This window comes from Eimeria acervulina, genomic scaffold (genome assembly GCF_000499425.1).
Source record: "Eimeria acervulina Houghton genomic scaffold, Eah_scaff59, whole genome shotgun sequence".
In the NCBI taxonomy this organism is placed as follows: domain Eukaryota; phylum Apicomplexa; class Conoidasida; order Eucoccidiorida; family Eimeriidae; genus Eimeria; species Eimeria acervulina.
Genome location: NW_013549707.1, coordinates 1,586 through 20,574, shown reverse-complemented (window position 1 = coordinate 20,574; position 18,989 = coordinate 1,586). Strand labels below are relative to the sequence as shown.

Sequence of the window (18,989 nt, the reverse complement as noted above, 5' to 3'; positions counted from 1 at the left end):
CCAAGAATGTGAAATGATATTTACCTCTGTCCGAGGGCAAGTATTCTCTGCAGTTTTTTGCAGCCCCTGCTTAACCGCAAAAAGGACTTTGACGCCGTCACGCTTCTCAGTTGTCCTTTGAAGAGAGTGCCTACTGCGTATTGAGAGATATTCACGCAACTGATACATAGAGAGGCCGTGCTTTCCGCTGCAGGCACCTTATGTCTCTCGACTTCCCTTCGCCTTTTTCATCTTGGAATGCCGTCTTCCCAGAAGCACTCTTTACAGGTGAGTACACTTCTGTTCAATTTGCGCTTGTGGTGTTTTTACGGTAACTTGTGATTGGGCAATGCCGCCGTTTACGCACATTACCCACTTTCAGTTTGCTGCACTTATTCTTGTTCTAGGCGCCCGATCGGTGCTACATTGGCGGCTTTTTTCAATATTTTTCGACCTTGTTTTCGTCCACATTACCGGATCATGCTCCGCTTGCAGTGTTATATTGTGTGTGTTCGAATACTCTGGGGCAGCCCCAGTGCAGAAACGCGTCAGCGACTCAGCGAAGGACATTGTAGAAAACCTCAAGACGTATGCAAAGAAGTAAGCGCATCGATGAACGGCTGCCGTATACGCTGCTGACCGCATTTCTGTGGGATTTGGAAAAGTCATATAACCAGAAGAGTGTCAACAGGACCTTCCTTGGGTTTTTCGAGCAGGTGTCAGTGGCTAGTGCTGTGGCTCGACTGCGACCGCGAGGGGGAGAACATTGCTTTCGAGGTTCGGCAATGGAGGCGATAACCCCGTGCACATAGTGCTCGAGGCCTTCCTGCTCTGTTGTGTAGAACTGTATCTCTTAACTAGTATTCGCGGTTTAGAGAGACTTTGGTGCCTCGTTCAAATGAGCTGTCTGCCTCAGGTTTTGCAAGTATGTAGAGAAGCAAATCGGAATATTCAGTCGTTCCGTGCAATTTTCTCCGCTGTGACAAGTAGGAGCGCATTTGTCCCCTTTTCACATCTCAGTTGGCTGGATTTCCAGGTTGCAGTGTGTTGTGCTCCAACGTAGCCCTTCAGAAAATATGTGTCCTTCTCAGGGCAAGACATAGAAAGGGCGTGCCAGCATCTGCAGCAGCCAAATGAAGCGCTTGCACAGGTACGGGATGGCGTGCTGGTATTCCTTCAGACAAGAATATTTAGCTTCAGGACACTCAGTTTGGGGAAGATGCGCCATTTTTGCACAACGTGAATGACAGGAGCTGCTTGTTGGCATTTGAACACTCCTCTCGATGTGTGCGAAGCCAAGGGCGATAATACACTGCAGCCTTCCCGGTCCAGGGTTCAGACCTACTTCCACCTTGTTCTACTTGCTTCCGGTGCAGGCAGCAGACGCACGGTCCGAAGTTGACTTGCGCATCGGTAAGGAAAAAGAGTGCCTTGCTCTTTTTAGGTCATGCCGTTATTGACTTCGACCAGGCTTATGCATTGTTTTGATTGTCATGTGGGAGCGCTGTGCAGGCGCCGCTTTTACACGATTCCTCACAAAGCGGTACCAGAATAAATTGTCTCTCCAGAAGGGGCTTATAAGGTGGGCGCATGTCCCCTGCTTTACTTGACTTGGAACATACCTGACACTGCACAATTCTAGGCTGCAGGAGAAGTTCTCGCAGTATGCTGCTCTAACGGCAGAGTGTGCTCCCAGGTGTTCCGTTTTCATTGCAGCTATGGTCCCTGCCAGTTCCCTACCCTAGGGTTTGTTGTTGAACGGTAAGCAACTGTGCAAGTTGTAGGTTCTGATTGTGTCCCCATTCTTGAGACTGCATCGAGTTTCACAGCAGCAAGCTGGATATCGTTCTTGAAATGGTTCTCGTCCACTATACTTGGTTTTCGCCCCACAGATATCTCGAGGTGGAAAAATTTGTCGCGGAACAATTTTGGACTCTTCGAGTGACGGTTGAGAGGTAGGTTTGACGCATTCTCATTCATTGCAAAAGGTTTCTGTTGGAGCCTCTCCAGCAGAATGGTTCATCATGTGTGTGTGCGTTGTGTAATTTTGTCCTGAATCCCCATACAGGGAAGACGAGGAACGACCAGGTCACAATCTCGTCGTCGACTTCCAGTGGGAACGACAGCGCCTTTTTGATCGGTATGGGAGGGTGCCATCAGTCAGCGAAGAACTGTGCACGTAGATGAGAATGTATAGGCTCTTCCACACCCACTCAGACTACTTCGTAGCCCGTTTTCCATGCCTTTCTTACTAAGTCATTCCATTGCCAAATCAATTTGTCTTCCGCAGAGCTGTCGTAGTCGCCTGTTTGGAGTTGTGCTGTGAGAGGCCTGAAGCGCTCATCACTGCAGTTGAGAGCCGCGAAGTTACTAGACCCAGACCTGTGCCTCTGAGTGAGCCGCTGGCATGCCAGAAACGCACGACGTCGATTACTGCCCATTCTGTGCAAACAATATGCGCAGAATACGCAAGTCCAATAAATACTTCCCTTTCTCCCAGTGGGAAAATGCTGCCATGCCGTCTCACTAGCAGCGCCGTGTCAAACAGTGCAAAATTTTCCTTAAAATTGCCATTTGTCGGGGTGCCGTGGTTAATGATGCCTTTTTGTGGAAGAATTGTCTGTCTCAGACACCGTTCAACTGACTAAACTTTGCTCTCGCAAGCTCCGGATCGATTCGCACAAGTGTGGTGAAAGGATACATAGGCTCTAAGAAAAACATTAACTGAGGCGCTGTAGGGTAGAGGACTGGTTTCTTAAACGCTTCACCTCTATCGCTCTGCTGTCAGTGACCGTACTCAGGTGCATGCAAATAGCGGAGGCGCTATACAATCGCGGCTACATCAGGTAATGCAACGTGCATGGAGCGCCAGCTTGCTCAGCCCCTTCACAGGTTTCGGGTGTGCTGATATGTTTATTAGGGCTGATAGGCACGTGCGTGTGCTCAGTTATCCGCGAACGGAGACGGAGCGATTCACGCGCTCTCATGATTTGTTGGGCCTGATCGAGCAGCAGCGGGACAGTCCCCTATGGGGACAATTTGCTGCCAGTTTGGTTGAGGGTGTGTACATCTGCTGTTCTTTTGCATGTGGTCTGACCGTCTTGGTAGGTAATTGCGTTGCCGTCTGCACAAGTGAAAACTATGCCTGTTTGGTGGCACTGGTTTTTGCGCTTCAGGTGGCTTTGAATGGCCTCGCGATGGGCCTAATGACGATGCCGTGAGTTTTACGTAGACGCCTTCTGTGCGTCTCCAGTCTCACGCATACAGTGTCCCGTTTTGTATGCACTCCATTCTTTACTGTAAAACTACGATGGTCACGCGGGCCCCGCGGGTAGTAGATATGCTGCTAATGAGGGTAGTGCCACGTTACAACACGGAAGGTCCTTAAAATCGGGAAAAGCAAAGCATGGTGTTGGCTCCGAGAAAACTCTGCTGCTGCGTTGCTGCGCAGTCTCACCCACCGATACACCCAGTAAAGCCACTGCGCAGGTGAGCATGCGGGATGCATTTCTACAGTGTCACCATAGGGGGCTCCATACCACGGCCGGCGTATCTCCCCTGGTGTTAGGGCTGGTGATTGGCATGCGGAAAGTTGGCGTTCGTTGTATCTGCGCAGAGAAGAATGCGAAAATGACGATGAATGGAAGGTTAGGCATAGGCGGCTTGATGGCAATCAAGTCTTGGCGAAGCAGTTAAAAGGATGGAAGCTGCGTGCAGCGCATATATGTGTTCTTTTGCTCAGCTTTACGAGGCAGTCGCTAGGCACTTCCTTGCCTGCTGCAGGTATCGACCATGTCTATGCGGCTTCTGAACTGCCCAAGGTGTTAGTGCATCCTGCTTTGTACGCTGCAACAATAACGCTATCTTGTAATGCGGATTGACGTTTAACGATCTCGCTGTCCTTTTCGTTCAGCTCTGATGCCATTGGCTTTGAGACCAAGATAGAGATGGACATTGCAGGTCAGCCCCGTATGAACCGGCCTATCAAACTAGTTTGCCCTTGCTGCAGCCCCTTCTGTGCTCTGGCTGCAAGACTGGTGAAAACTCCCGTGATAATATGGGTCTTGGGCAGCGACAAGTTTGCCAGTTTATGGTACGTCTATGGCTATGTAGGGGAGACGTTTTCCGCAACAGGACTCATCGTGTTGCAGAAGAACTACCTGGAGGTGTACCCCTACGACTCGTGGTAATTTCGAGAATCCCTTGCCTACCAAGTTCCCTTTAGTAGAGCACGGCCAGAGTGTGCCAAGCTGATAGCGAGTTTCCTGATTAGGTTGCCCATCCTTTAGAGCAAATGCAGAGCAGCAGACAACAACCCTCGCAACCCCTAGGGCCGTATTCCGTCTGTAGCTTAGAGATTGTTTCATTTTGTATTGGATGGCTTTGTTGCTACAGGGCATCCCGCCGGCTGCCGCGATTCCTGCTGCATGAACGATTTGTCCCGAATGATGTGACAATCCAGACAGGCAGCACGCAGCCGCCTACTCTCCTGACGGAAGCTGACCTCATCGACAAGATGGACAAGGTGCGCATCCCACGCAGTTGGGTCACATGCATTCGTACTGTAGGTTCTTCTTATGGGCGATGTGGGAAAATGCTTTGGCGTGTTTGGCGTGTGTCTGTGAAAAAAATGTTTCGCAGCATGGAATTGGTACAGACGCGACGATGCATGAGCACATACGTACTATTCAGGTATCGCGCGCATCTGGTACTAGCAGTTGCCTTGATTCGTCGTGAAACTACCCGGACGCCGTTTTAGAGCACTAGAGTGGTTGTGACAAAGACTGCATTGTATTTGCTGGCTGCAATATGCCCAGGAACGCAATTACGCGGTTAAAACGGAGGCTCAGCACTTTAAGCCTACAGAACTTGGTGTGGCTTTAGTAAAGGTACGGCAACCTGCTGTCGACTATCGAAGTCTAGGGGCATTGCGGATGAAATGAGGATGACATTATACATTGCTGGATTAAGGCACTAAAGCTTGGCAGGCAACTCATGTCGTCGCATCTTTAATTTTTCAAAGGAATACTTCTGTTAGACCTGCTTGCCTTTTCCACAGGGCTATAAACTCGTCGGTCGTATCTGCAACGCAGATCTGTCGCGGGTGAGGCATTTGCTGTTTCTGCGGAGTCATCTATGCATTAGGGAAAGCCGCATCCGCAATGGCACGCCAGCCAGAGAAACATCTGATTCTACACTCATGTCGAAGTACACGAGTGTCCGTTGGCTGTTGTTTGTGTCCATTTAGCCTGACTTGAGAGCCAACATGGAAAGAGACATGACGCTGATTGCGCGGGGCGTAGAGCGGAAGGTGAGACTGGAGTCAGTTCCAGCATTCGTCTAGTTTTCAAGAGAAAACTACACTGAAGGATCCACCGATTTAGTGGCTTATTCTTGTGGCGATTGATACAACTGTTTGCGGCACGTCTTTATGCCCGCAGGAGGATGTTATTCAGAGGCATGTTGCCACAGTGGCGGGGGTGTTTCGGTTGCTCCGTCTTCATATTTCGTTGCTAGATGAGCAACTCCAGCGGATCTTCCCACCACTGGCTGCTTCAGATGCCGACTGCCGCCTGCTCCAACGCAACTTTTGCACTTGCGCGAAGTGCGGTAGCTATATGGACCTAATGGTGAGAAAGCGTTTGATCAGGGCTCCGCTTGATCTTCTGTTGCGTTGCTGACTAAAATTATAGAGCAGTTCAGCCCTACCACTAAGTGGCGTTTCACGTGTTCTATTGGCGAGCACCTTGGCACCTACCCAGCACACGCCTTGGATGCCACCAGTTTGGTGTAAAGTACAGTGCCTTGAGTGGACTTTATTTGCCCCACAGGATAACGGATGCGAAGCACGGAATACCGGCTCGAGGTACGACTCACGGGCAGCCCACCCGTGGTGAGGGGCATGGCTCCAGAGCTAGTATCCTTTTAGGGCAGTTTCTAATTGGAATATGCATGCTATGGAAGTCACGAACTTCTGTAAGTCGCTGATCTTTCTTCAGGCGCGGGAAGAATGCTGGCGGCCGGGGATCTGCTGACACAGGCGGAGGTGTGTAAGTGCCCAGCTTATCTTCGGCTGTGCCCTTGAGCTGAGGTTCTGAATTGTGCTTCACGCTCTGTTAATTTGTGCCCGTGCTGCGCTATGATGTAGCTCCGGTTGCAGAACACGGAACAAGTCGCTTCCTAGTGAGAATCACTAACTAAGCAGCGGGGTGGGACGTCGCTTGAAGCCCTAACAGGTTTAAGCTCGCTTCCTTCTTTTTTTTTAGACCTTTCGCGCGGCGTTAAATCGCAATTCAACTTCAATTGACTTTCGACGAAGCAAGTAAAAGCACTGCGTGTATTCTGAATGTCAGGCATGCTCCAACCGCTCTACCTGCAATATTATTCTGAGGATGCCTAATCGCGGCGTCTTGTCTGTAACTCAACACGTTTGTCCTTACTGCACGTTCAAGGTACGTAGTAGTAGGGTTGCATTATAAGCAATGTATTCTTGCTTCTACTTTGGCCAGTTTCCGTGAACACTGGGGTTAACGGTCGTGGATTGCGCGTCTTCCTTTCCCACAGGTTATGAACGTAGAAAACGTGCAGACTCGGAAGTCACACAACGTGTGTCCATTCTGCTTCACGATGCCTCCAGTAGGTTGTGCACAAGTTGTATTCATTCACTGGCGAACAACGGGCTACAGTCGAAAATTTTGAACGCCTGACAGCACACTAGGCCGCATGAGCTGTATGCATTTCGCTGCAGAGTAGGTGTCTTGCTGTTATCCGCGCATGTGGGTGCCTGTTGACGTGCAGCCACAAGAAGCAGAAAACGCACCCAATGGGGAGCTGCGATGTTTCTCGTGCTGCCACCCAGTGAGTCGCCATTTCGAGGATATATACATGCATATCGGCGTGCGTTCCTGCAAAGTAGCTGCCAGAAGAAGCACTGGGGTCAGATTGTAAGCACATTCGTTTTCGGTGTTATGCGTGTCCCTTGCCTGCAAAGAACTGCCGCCTTGCTCGTGGGCACAACTCGGGAGCGAGGCATAAAAGTGATATTGCTCATCCGGCCATGAGGACTAGCTAGCGAGCTGCAGGCAACACCGCGACATGCACATCAGGGAGGGAAAGAAGCGACACGCGATGCTAGTTACTTCTCTTTAGACTTGAAGATTGATGAGAATCCTACTCCAATAGACAGAACAACGTGCAACAGCGTCTTCGTCTGCTGGTTCGTGCAGTGTTTTGCTGCCATGCAACTCCAAGCTTTCAGGTCTTTGCAATGCATTTTTCAGGGAAGACAGGTTTTGGCCTGGTGGCCACGAGACTTTGCTTGTACTGTTTGTACCTAATTCAGTTTCCTTTGCTGCCTTATGTTGATGTAGTTGCATAGAAACGCATTCTTGTCGAGCCGCGTTCCAAATGTTTTGGTGGCGCAACACCCCAATGGATTTCCAGACTGTGTCGCCTCTATTTTTGGCATACATAGAGTGCATAGTAAGAAGTACTGTCGTGGTTTTCAGAGGCAACCACGTGTGTGCAAGCACAATGACTGGCGACGACACAGTTTCAGTGGCAACGGAACAGTTTGGCGGGAAATGCAAACTTAAGTCAGTCATGCTTTGATCTCTTGTAGCCATTTACGCGCTATATTTGCTGCTTCCGCCTTCCACGTTCCCTTTTGCAGCTTCGCACTGGTCATGTATCTCTACAGAGGTAGAGATCCCTAGGTAGCTAATCTCTAATCATTCAGTCTTGTATGACAAATGTTCGTCTTGGCTTTAAACGATGGGTGTTTCAAGATAGTTCAGGACTTGGCCTCTCTCGGAGGACGAACTCAGGCAGCCCACTTGACAAAACGACATCAAAAACAAAGGGACCAATGCGCACTACATAACCTGGATCCGCCTTTTTACCGTTGAAGGTGATACTCATGTCCCTTGCTTCAATCGCAAGATCCGTAGTTGGGAAATTTGTTTCGTCGAAGCCTCCACCAAAGACCATCCGGCCAGTTTGTGGCGTTTTGGCTGTCAACTTCCCCGAATAAGCATGGTTTTTATCATCTGCCAGGTCCGTCTCTAACTGAATGGAATACGGTCCGATTTCATCTGAGGCGGGCTTGCTTTGTCCCAACGGGATGCTCAGAACAGAGACCATCAAGCTCACGATTCACAATGTTGATCCTGTCGTCAAAGTCCCGTGTGACGCCTAGAACAAAGTCTTTGTTTCCAAACTCCGCGCCGTGGCGTCTTCCTTCTGGGTGCGTATTGAATTTTATTCTCGTGTTTTGATAAGATGCTACGATGGATCCTGGCCCTGCTGAAGTGCTTATCTTTGCTTGAAGCACTGGCGCCGCCCCCACAGTAGCATCTTTCTGGTGATCAAGGGAGGAGACGGGGCCGTTCACCGCAACAGGCCCTGGGGCAATGGTGGCTTCGGTGCTGTTGCTGTTGCTAGTAATCTGTGAAGTCATGCAAAACAATCGCCTCAACAACAGCAGCTTATCTGCCCACCGTAACCATGTAAGAGCCGTGCGACACCCCAACAGCCGCTCCAGAATTCAGAGTTTTGCCGCAAACCACCGTAACCAATGAATTGCCGAAAGAGAACGTGACATTGCGGCGACCGGCCACATCGTAACCGAACTCTATGGGGAGATCTTCTGTCCGCTCATCAGGAGAAGGCCGATTGGAAAGCCCCGGTAAGTTCATTCCCATTACATCTTTCATTAAGTCCTGCACCAAGATCGTGAGAGCTGTTTCTGCATCCACCAACCAGTAGGGAACGTCTGTCTACTCGACGATTTCTTGTGTTGAGACGCGAGTAAAAAGAAAATGCGTATTCTGATGCTTACCTTCACATACAGCACACCGTTGCTACCCTCCTGCAGTGAGTATCCAGTGGCAGGGAACACGGCTGGATTTGTATGCAGAGTGTCTACTGCACTTTTTGTTTGTGAAACAAGCCACAAGTCCGTCTGATGCTGTATGTTGTGCGCCTCTTCGTGAATTAGCTCCTGAATCAATTGCGCCATGCTCTCCAGCACCTCGTCGCTGACGTGTGACCTCTTCAATGCTATAGCATTCGCTCGGAGAATGGAAACTCCATCAAACGGATCCGCACCGTCGGCCGGGAGTGCGAACAGCCCTTCATATAGGGGTCCCCCTGATTTAGGAGGCGAATTGATATCCGTCTGTGAAGGCTGCATATTCTTAATTTCATTGGCGCTCGTCAACAGATTCCTGGAGTTGTTGAAATGATCTGGCACAAAGCCAACCCAGCAGAGAGCCACCCACATAGACTGCAACGTCTTCACCGCCGAGATAGGCATTTCCACGTGGGCTGTGTTGTGTTGCACTGACTGTCGCTACGAAAAGCCAGCCGGCCTTCACCCTCACGCGTTTACCGAGGTTGCAGCAACTCAGTACATGTGCAAGAAGGAATCGAGGGGTCGGGCGCGTCAAGGCGTTGTCAGTCATTTAAAATAGTAAGTCTTGCATCCGATAAAGCGCCTCAGGGTCTTTGGCAAAAAGGCGTCCGGCGGAAATACCGGTGAAAGAATAGCGGCTAGTTTTGCCGCTCTGAGTGCTGCGTGCGAATTGGGAGCGCGCTTGATATTCATCAGGGTCATTGAGTGGAGCTGGGGAATATAACTATATATGGAGTAAATAAGCGAAATTCTTGAAAAAAGCTTTCATACTCCGAGGTTCTTCCAGTGTTGCGGTTGCTGAAGTTGTTTACATTGACCGACTGCCCGTACACTCAGGTCTACGATGAGTGTCCTTGAATATATGCTGCGGTATATTCGGAGCAGACAATGTTCCTTAACCATTTAAAATTTAAAATTAGCTAAACTGAACGATGCCATGAACAACTCCTCTCGAATTCATTATCTAATTGTTACGCTTCATCAGCTCGCCGCATCTATAGAGAGCAATGAGGAAGCTTGCCGCCTTTCGTGATGAAAAAAAACCGTGGATACGAGGAGATTCAGCCACTTGGAAGACGCACTGTAGTAAAATGCTGCGAATTATTCAGCTTGTTTTTATTCACATTTGACAAGCTGTGAATACCTGTTCTAAGCGAACGAGCAGCGTTTTGATTTCGTGTTTCCAGTGTCTTCTTATTCGTTTTTGGTGGATTCCGCAAATGCATTTCCTGCTCATAGTGATCGCGGCGACGGTATATGAGTGCTCTGGCAGTCACGGAGCCTTTGTGGGGCCATGCAAAGCTGGTAAATACAATATTTCGAGTATGCTCTGCATGAATGGTTTGAGCAAAAGAGCATATTTTCTGTTATGTCCGACTTAGCAATCAAGCCACGTCATGGTTTCAGGTGGCCGACGGATGTGCAGAAACCTGGAAAACAAGGGTGTCGGACAAGGGCTTCCTCGGTGCCTCTCAACTCCAAAATGATTTTCATATTTCAGCTTTGTATCAAACGAAACTCAGCATGACTCTTAGAAAACTTCAAGTGCATGAACTGGTAGCATTGCCGTGCAGTCGGCAGTGCCTTGGCGACGTTTGCTGCATGCTCTGCCCACGCCTAGCTGCATGCGCTCTACAGCACTTTAATTACCATCGTGTGAACAATTGATTGCCCTTTGAAGATGAGCTAAAGACGCCTTGTGAATTAGTGTGGCAGCGCGAGTGTCGTCATAACCCTTTTCGTGCGATGCTGGCCATAGTACCTTGGTGTCTGTCTACCCTCGGCTACCCGATTCATTGGAAGCTGCCTTTTTTTCTGATGCGCAAATGAAGCAATACAGAACTCTAGAAGATGTACTTTTAAAGCTGCGTGGAGAATTGTCTGCCAGTGCAGTGCCCACCAAAAGCTGGCCGTAGCATGGACAGCTCAGGACGCGCTGCCTAATGCTCCCATGCAGTTCCGATATCATACAAGTAAATATCTTTTCTCTCAAGGAATGGCTCATCCTTTAGGCGTGGTGCAACTGTCTGATGGGCGCACAGCTTGTGGTATTACATTGGTAGCCGGAGGGTAACCGGTATTGCGTACTTGGCATGCACACCAAGAAGAGCACGAAATTCTCTCCCGATTATCTGTTTAATGATGTATAGAGGAGGAGATGACAGAGACGCTCTTCTCTTTGGCTCTGTCAGCAGCCAGACCTCATCAGAAGCGAGTAATGCTCCTACGGGGTCTACGCAGCTCGCTGCTGCAGATCCTCACATCTTCCCCGAAAGCCAGCCACCAGCATCACTGACTCTCCAGTGCAAGAGCTCTACGACAGTGGAAAACGCTTGCGAGAGCCAGATTGCGCTACAGCAGACCGGTGCGCAGCAGCAACAGCCCGCCCGCCGTCACCGCCATATTTCTCTGTTTGCCTCGATCGAACTGGCGCGTCCAAATGCGCCTCTACCTGCTCATGAGGAGCGCTCCACCTTTTTTCCAGCCTCTGAGTTGTCTCAGAAGCTTAACGCATTTCCAGGGGCGGAGCTGATGAACTGTGTGTCAGCAGCGCCGGCCGGTGCTAACAGCACGGAGACGGGCCTCCTTCCCTGCACCGCATCTGTTGCTTCCTCGGCTCATTGCCAAGCCGAGAAGAGCGATGCACCCTCAATATGTACGGCACAGCGAAAAGAGCGCAGCTCAGTGCTGGTTGGGGGGGAGGAAGATAAAGCCCCCATTGGTAATCATTGCACCTGCGCGTGCTCCAATCAGTTGTGCTGCGGCGGTGATAATAAGCAAGGAAAACTTGGGGTGCGGAGTTCTAAATCTGTTGAGGGGTGCCTGGATCGCACGCCGTTGGGGAAGCTTGAGGCCCACAGATTCGTGGCACAGGAGCTGCAGGAGGTGCGCAAATGCTTGCTGGTCCATTCATCTTGGCTTCCTTTGTATCGTTTCGCCTTCCCTATTCGAAAAGTCTTCGACAGTTGGTTCGCATTTCTTGCGCGTTCCTTATCTTCGTTCCTCTTTTCGCCTCCCACGCCTGATACTTATTAGGCGTGGGCTGCAACCAGGCACCGACACTCACATACGCACGCACACACACGCATACACACATTTATGTGTGTGTGCATGTGTGATGTACTCATACCTGTCTTGCATTTTAGCTTATTTCTTCTTGTGCTTTGCCAACAGATTCATCGGATGATCCAGGCAAGGGCAATTCGACTGCGGCAACAGGTCTGTCAACACCGACAGCGTCTATGTTGGTTAGTTCCTCTTCTCCGGCATTCACGTTTAGGCAATATGGTGCTGGGTGGAGGAAGCCGCAACCATTCCATTTTATTCCATTTGTTCCATTCTGTGTACAGGAAGAAGAAACGTCAGCTGCTGTTGCACAGGCGACGAACTCACTCCGCCGATATGCCCAGCAGCTGTTAAATCAGGCTGCAGAGAAGCTCGAAAGGTTCGTCACTCACTTACTCAAGGGCTGTTGCGCACTTAACCGTGCGAAGGCCTTACTACAAAGAGAGTTTCGGGAGGCTGTACTCGCATCGACAGCTTCATTTTATAGCGTTGCAGACACTTTGTGCAATGGAGAACGGCTAGGACAGAGGCATGCCGCTGTAAACAGACAGCAACAGATTCGCCTAAAGCGTACGATTGTTGCTGATTTTCAGGCTGGCAATGGAACAACGGAAGCAAACAGAGGCAGTGGCTGAGAAAGCCGCAGCGATTCTCCGTAGAGCCACGGAGGCTCGGTGTGCAGTGCGTCACGAGGTATAGCTGCAGCACACCTTCAGAGGAAAGCCACTTTGGTGTGTTTGATTGCCCCTAAGGCTTCCAAAATGTCTGCGTTGCACGTAAGCACGATTCGTGCTAGCCTTGCAGTGCACAGACAACTTTCGGTCCATCTTGTGTGCGCAGAGGAACCTTCTGGAGCAGGCGCGGAGGCGGTACGGAGGGGAACAACAACTGAAGCTGAGAGTAGCAACTGAAGAACTGGATGCGGAGCGCCGTCGCTGTGCGTGCATCCTTCTCTCCCTTTACTCGCTAGGGTGTCTCTTGAAACGAAGTGCAACTGTATCCAAAAGCCATGGCAGTCGTAGGTGTAGAACCTCTTGCTCCATGCACTGAACCGTTTCTTGGTGCTTGTTGCGTGCTGTGAGGGTTTAGGCGTCGACCTCGAAGCTCAGCTGGAGGCGCTCCAACAAGAAAACCGAAAACTTCGCGCGGCCCTGCGTGCACAACCGCTCCAAACGCGGGGTGTATTCAACAGCAAACAACTGAGTGCTACAGATGCGTCTTCTTTAAACAGGAAGCGTCATCCAGCTCTCGGATGCCAGCCCACTGCCCGTTGCACTACTCAGCAGGGCTCCGTAGAAACAGCTTCTCTCACGGCAGTGGTGCTCCCTGCAGTACCTCCTTCCAAGGCGGCGCGCGGCGGTTGTCTTTCCTGTTCAAGGCAACCGAGGAAGAGCATTGGTGTTACCAATCGCTCGACAGGAGGGGTGGGGCGCCAGGCACTTGTAGATGTGGAGGTGCGGCTGCCTCCTGCTTCCTGTTCAGCGACCTCAGCTCGCTCATCCTGCAACGAAACACACACTCATGAAGCAGGCAGCACAGGTGCTCAAGGCGGCGCAGATCGTTCACAGCTGCAACCTCAAGGATCTTCATGCCCGCCACAGGCAGGCGCATCATCCCGTCACACCGAAGACACGTGTAATTCCAAATGCTGCCAAACGACCAGCAGTATACGTCAGCATAAACACCGCAACCGTTCAGCGGGCAGCAGTGCATTTCGAACGGACGAGTCTACCAGCAGCAACGGCAGCATGAGCAGCAATAACAAGCTTGAGCGACGGCGCCGCTGGCGCCGAAGGGTTCGGCATGGAAGTGCTCGGCTGTCTCGCTCTGTCTCTCATGGGTCGGTCAGTACCAGCAGTAGCAGCGCTGCGCCTGAGCGTGAGGAGGGCCGTCGCCGCTCTCATTCGACGAGGCGCGCAACACGTATTTCACAGCACCAGCGTATTTCTTTTTCTGTTCCACAGAAGCCACATCTGCAGCAGCCTTTGCAGGCGGATGACGGCTCTTCCTCGAGTTCCTCCCTGGCTCGTCGGCCCCGAAGTGGTGGTCATAAAGTAGCACTTCGCGGAGATGTCGCGGGGCGGTTACAGGCTTCCCTAATGCGACTACAAGAGCGACAGGCGCTGCAGGGGAAGATACAGAATATTGCAAAGCAACTTCTGCACCCACATCAGCTTTATCCGGCTGCAGCGAATGAGAGTAAACCTCCTCCAAAGCGCTGGCAGTAGCTAAAGACCAAAATGGCTCATTTGAACAGAACAAAGAGCCTAATGAATAAGCAAGGCAAAATAGAGTTAACATTTTGGGGGCGAGGCTCGGCGGACCGCGAGAATTAAAAGCTGCATAAGCCCGGAGAGTATTGGGACTTGGTAGTCAGAAGCATCTTTAGCAGAGGGTCAACTTTTTTGTGTGTCAACTTTGTGGCATATTTTCTACGTTTGTTGCAATATTTTCATCCACTGCGAAGGACTACGCTTTACACATGTATTTTGTCTTTGAGTTGGCGTAGGCCGAACACAATGCAGCACATTTAGCTTAGCCTGACGTGCAGGCCTGCAAGAACATTTTCAACGCTCGCTACTTCTTGGATAGGCACAGGGAATCAGTTTCGGAAGAGCTCTGCGGCCGAATGCCGACAGTCAATACGAGCTGGTTTGGGTCGATCGGGGCTCAGCTCCCTAGAAAACGTTTGGAACGGCAGTTTTAGCAATTGCTTCTGCTAAACCTTATGGATTTACCAATGAGACGAACGGATTGCATAGGTGACTCTCTAGTTGGATGTGGATGAAAACTATGTTATTTCCTGGAGAGATGGGCGCCAGCGCAGCTAAGCAATCGCCACCACTAACTGGCAAAGATTAGGTTGTTACTACTCTGATGAATTTTAGAGCCCAGAAACATTCGTGAAATTCCCTTTGGTTAGGGGGAGCTCTTGCATCCCGACGGAACCCAACAGTGGCAAACAGCGGTTGCATTATTGATGTTTCATTGTCTCCTCCTTGTGAAGCAAAGGATCCTATTTCCATTGAGCCGCCCGCTAGGCACATCAGAATTGTTTTGACTCAACATACGGGCGAGCATGTGGCAAAGGGCTTCAGCCATAAATATTACAGGCGCATTGATTCGCTGCAAAACTCGGCAGAGATGAGCGCTAAATTGGATACCTAGCTTGCATTTGGTGGCATTATTTGTACTTGTTGTACTCGCAGCGTCACATACTATTTGCTTGCTTGCTTGATTGGAGCTGATCATTCACAGAGAATCGCCATGCTGGCGTATGGGAAACACATTAACCCTGTAAGCCCATGAATTGAATCTGCACTTCAACTCAGCTGTACTACATCAACAAATCTACGGTCGGGAGATTATCTAAAACAACACTAGTGTAATATAATTCCTGAACATTTACAACGATGGCCTTTTTCTTTCCTTCACAAAAGGGCCATTGCTGCAAATGTTCAACGAGGTATTTTATGGCAAAAAGACGCAGTCGGAGCTTGAGAGACTGCATGGGACCCTCGAAAGGGTATTGGTGTTTTTTTGACTTCGGTTGTTTGCAAATGGGATAAAGCCCAGCAAATACATTCTCTCGCGAAACGCATGTTGTGTGGTTTGGTGTAAGTTGCAAACGAACCTGAAATGCCTGGGACGGCGTCTGGGTACCCATAGCCCAGAGGGAATGCCCTTCGAACACGTTTTAGTTTTCTCCAAGGTGCTTAGTAGTGTAATGCTATAAATACTCTGCTCTGCCTCGTTAATTAATATTCATTCATCGGCACTGGTCGAGGTTTGTCGTGCCCAGATCCACATGATGGCGGCCTATTGCAGCTTCAAACAAGCACACAAGAAGGTGCATCGATGCAATTCCATGCGTGTATGCCGAACCGTCACCAGCCACTAACTGCGGGTGTTACAAATTATGGGGGAACCCCGGCGGTGGCTCTGGCCACGGAAATCTTAGCCATTGACGCCGGGCATTGTGGGTGAAATCGAGATCAGATGTGCAGGTTCAACAACTAAAGTTATTACTCTAGTAAGACACCTATATAAAGGCTCAAACACTTCTTAAGAATCCTACGAAATACTCCTAGTTGTTCGTCTGAGATTGTGTAGGCTTCGAGCCACGCGTGCTGTTTGCTCACGGCGAGAGAAATGAAACTCGCAGCCGATCTTTGAAATTAGTAGACTAAAACGTCCTTTTTAAGCCAACTAACTGAAATGGCGCTCTCTGGGGCTGTTTCTGGGAGTGAACACCCTGTAGTTCAAATCATCCCACTAGTCACGCGCCTGCGTGTGTCTGTACGGTATCGATCGAGTTGAGCCACGAAAAACGAAATTCTTCGCGCGTAGCTTCTCTTAATGAGCCCTTGAATAACCGTCCTTGCCCCAGTCCTTTTGCTAATGCATATTTTAAGCACTTGAGTGGCAACTGTTGCCACTGTGCATCATCTCCTGTGGGAGTGGACTGTTTGAAACGACCACCGCCGTGCACATTTTGCTCCGCCCTCACCTCAGCAGAAATTCTGCACACCACAACGAATTTCTTCTTCTTATGCCAGGAAGTTAAAATTTAACTTCATCTGGGCTTCCTCCACCTTTTTTTATTCTCTCGTCACGAACAAGTGGCTGTTGCCTACCGGTCAGGATTTTCTTCAAGTCCTTGCGCAAGGAAAGGCGAAAGGCACTTTAATACAACTTCCTGAGGAGAAAAGGTCATAAGATACTGCTGGACGCTCTTGTAGTGGAGTCCTTGGCCACTTTAAATCGCCCACTGCACAGCGGCTTGTGTGCTTTTCCCGCGACTAAATTCCTGTATGAATAATACATGAAAACTTCCGCGGAGCAATGGAGTGGCGCCAGCCAGATGACGAGACTTCGTTATTTTTTGCCTCCCTCAGACGACATATGCGTAGAAGTGGCGGCGATGGCCCTGCATTGAAAGTACCAGGTACAATTGCCGCGATTTTCCGCTTGACGGGTCATACACAACGCCTAGCACTGCCGTTCAGATGGACTTCCTCTCAGCACTGGTGCTTCGTTTATCTATCTTCCTACAATTCAGGCTTTGGGGGTTGAGGCGTTGAGCCCCTCACACGACCCGATATACTGCGGCAGGCTTCCGGCGTGTGGCGGCGGCGGCAGGGCCCTGGGACCCATTAAACCCCCGCGACGCGCTGAAGATATTTGGCTGCAAGCTTCGCGTTACGGGGAGGGAATCGCTTTAGAAGACCTCGTTGACTACATAATGGATCAGCTGCCTCCTCGTGCTGGTGACCATGAACGCAGCAGAGATGGGACAGAAGCACAAGCAGCTTCACCTGAATCCACGCAACTCACAAAAGGACCGTTCTGGCTTGTCGTAGAGCCATCTTTGGCCGTCGCCACCATTGACAAAATCATGCATCTCCACTTGCTGCACTGCAACACCACAAGAGGTGAAGTGGTGGCTCTCGTTCACTACTACATCAAATGCTTTATTCAAGAACGCCAGTTGTCACTGCCGTATCTTCCAACGATTGATCGAGGGTTGTTTTGCTTCTGGAAACCAAAAGGAGGACATTTGTAGACACTATGACTGCTTTAAACGATCAGCTGCACAACAATTTAAGGGGATTCATCGGCGAAAACGCGCAGCAGCAACTCGAGTCGCTATGAAGAAATTCAACCCCTAACCACTCACCCCTTGGTCAAAACCAAGATTCCTACATCAGCGCAGAGATTCATGAGACTCACAACTCGCAGTAGTCGTGTAGTGCAGCTGCGTATACTGCAGAGGCCGATTACCCGGCTGCTTTTGAACCGCGTCGACTGCTGTCGCTGCATGGCAGAGGTGGAAAATAGTGTGCAGTGCACTCAAGCAGGATCCACCAAAATTCTTTGCTGCCCACAAGCCTGAGGTGGTGATTTTGAAAACCCGCAGGAACTTACATTTTTGAATGTTTGCATCAAACCTTTCACAAATGAGATGGGCATTTTTCTACATTATATATTTATGACCGAGAAAAGGGGTTTTTTCCTGCGCACGTTTTTTTAAGGGGAAAGGACTGACGGATGTCTGCTACTGCGCCGTTGTGATCAGCACCAAAATGCGTTGACACAATTTGTTTGCCAGTTGAAGCCAACTAAGCATGATAATGCATTTAACAAGAAGGGTTTTTCCCCTTATCTATGCAAGTCTTAACTGTCTATGGCACGCCTACCAATTGCATGAGTTCTAATTCCTCCATGGGCAAATATGAATCATCACTAGATAGGCGAGCGAAAAAGAGAGGCTTTATCGACTACGTCATTACTTTGCAACGGGGGGTTGCACCACCCCAACAGACTCAAGTGTCTCTGGAGCGGCCGATCACATGTTTCAATTGCAAGAGTTGCGATAGGGGGATTGACCGATTTAATGCGCTTCGTTTGCTGCAGCTGCACTGTGAAACCTCGAACCGCTAGACAGCATTTCCAGCGTGCTTTCCTGGTTTTTGGTTTAAGCGTGAAACGACGATGTGTGTGTGCTGGCTTTTCCGGTGCATCAACCACACTCTTCTGTACTTGAAACGCATTGTGAGCAGCTTTGTCGTAGATCCAGAAACTGCACGCCGAAATAATTATTGGGCTTTAGAACAACAAGGTCTAAAGCAAATGATTGCCAGAGGAACCTATTGGGCGGCAAGCAAGACGAATTGATGCTCTGTTGTTACAAGCCCAAATGCCGCGTTTTTGTGTGAAAAATCCGCATGGACGCCTAGCGGAATGACCGAAGTAGATGAACAGGCTAGGAGTGCATACGAGTCCGATCAGTACCCAAATAATCAGAAAAAAGTACGTGCAGGCATTGTTAACTCGAAAAATAGGGTCAAGGAGAAGAAGGCACCAAGGATCCCAAAACTGAACAAGGAAAGTGTCAAAGCAGCGGAGAAGTCTAAGAAAGACGAATTTTCGTATGTGAAGGATATGCTTTCAGAAAAGATCCGGGATTGAGTGTTGCAGCTAGAAGGGGCAAGCCTGTGTAATGCAAGATATATATATATATATATAT

At 49.8% G+C, this 18,989-nt stretch overlaps 3 protein-coding genes across 3 annotated transcripts; 2 read left to right on the top strand and 1 right to left on the bottom strand.

Annotated features, from left to right (window-relative positions):
• Window positions 1-200: 200 nt before the first annotated feature.
• Window positions 201-6,841, top strand: EAH_00011100 (DNA topoisomerase III alpha, putative; the record flags this gene model as incomplete). Its single annotated transcript, XM_013394954.1, has 17 exons — window positions 201-267; window positions 510-579; window positions 696-756; window positions 1,356-1,392; window positions 1,790-1,934; window positions 2,048-2,119; window positions 2,927-3,039; window positions 3,156-3,196; window positions 3,496-3,626; window positions 3,893-4,165; window positions 4,375-4,504; window positions 4,797-4,868; window positions 5,039-5,083; window positions 5,228-5,290; window positions 5,421-5,609; window positions 6,333-6,431; window positions 6,728-6,841. The coding sequence occupies 17 exons, from the start codon at window positions 201-203 to the stop codon at window positions 6,839-6,841; spliced, it is 1,722 nt and encodes a 573-aa protein (XP_013250408.1).
• Window positions 6,842-8,068: 1,227 nt separating this feature from the next.
• On the bottom strand, window positions 8,069-9,295 carry EAH_00011090 (hypothetical protein, conserved; the record flags this gene model as incomplete). Its single annotated transcript, XM_013394953.1, has 3 exons — window positions 8,069-8,425; window positions 8,478-8,756; window positions 8,819-9,295. The coding sequence occupies 3 exons, from the start codon at window positions 9,293-9,295 to the stop codon at window positions 8,069-8,071; spliced, it is 1,113 nt and encodes a 370-aa protein (XP_013250407.1).
• Window positions 9,296-11,035: 1,740 nt separating this feature from the next.
• Window positions 11,036-14,187, top strand: EAH_00011080 (hypothetical protein, conserved; the record flags this gene model as incomplete). Its single annotated transcript, XM_013394952.1, has 6 exons — window positions 11,036-11,779; window positions 12,068-12,112; window positions 12,244-12,338; window positions 12,553-12,652; window positions 12,800-12,896; window positions 13,049-14,187. The coding sequence occupies 6 exons, from the start codon at window positions 11,036-11,038 to the stop codon at window positions 14,185-14,187; spliced, it is 2,220 nt and encodes a 739-aa protein (XP_013250406.1).
• Between the last annotated feature and the right edge of the window lie 4,802 nt (window positions 14,188-18,989).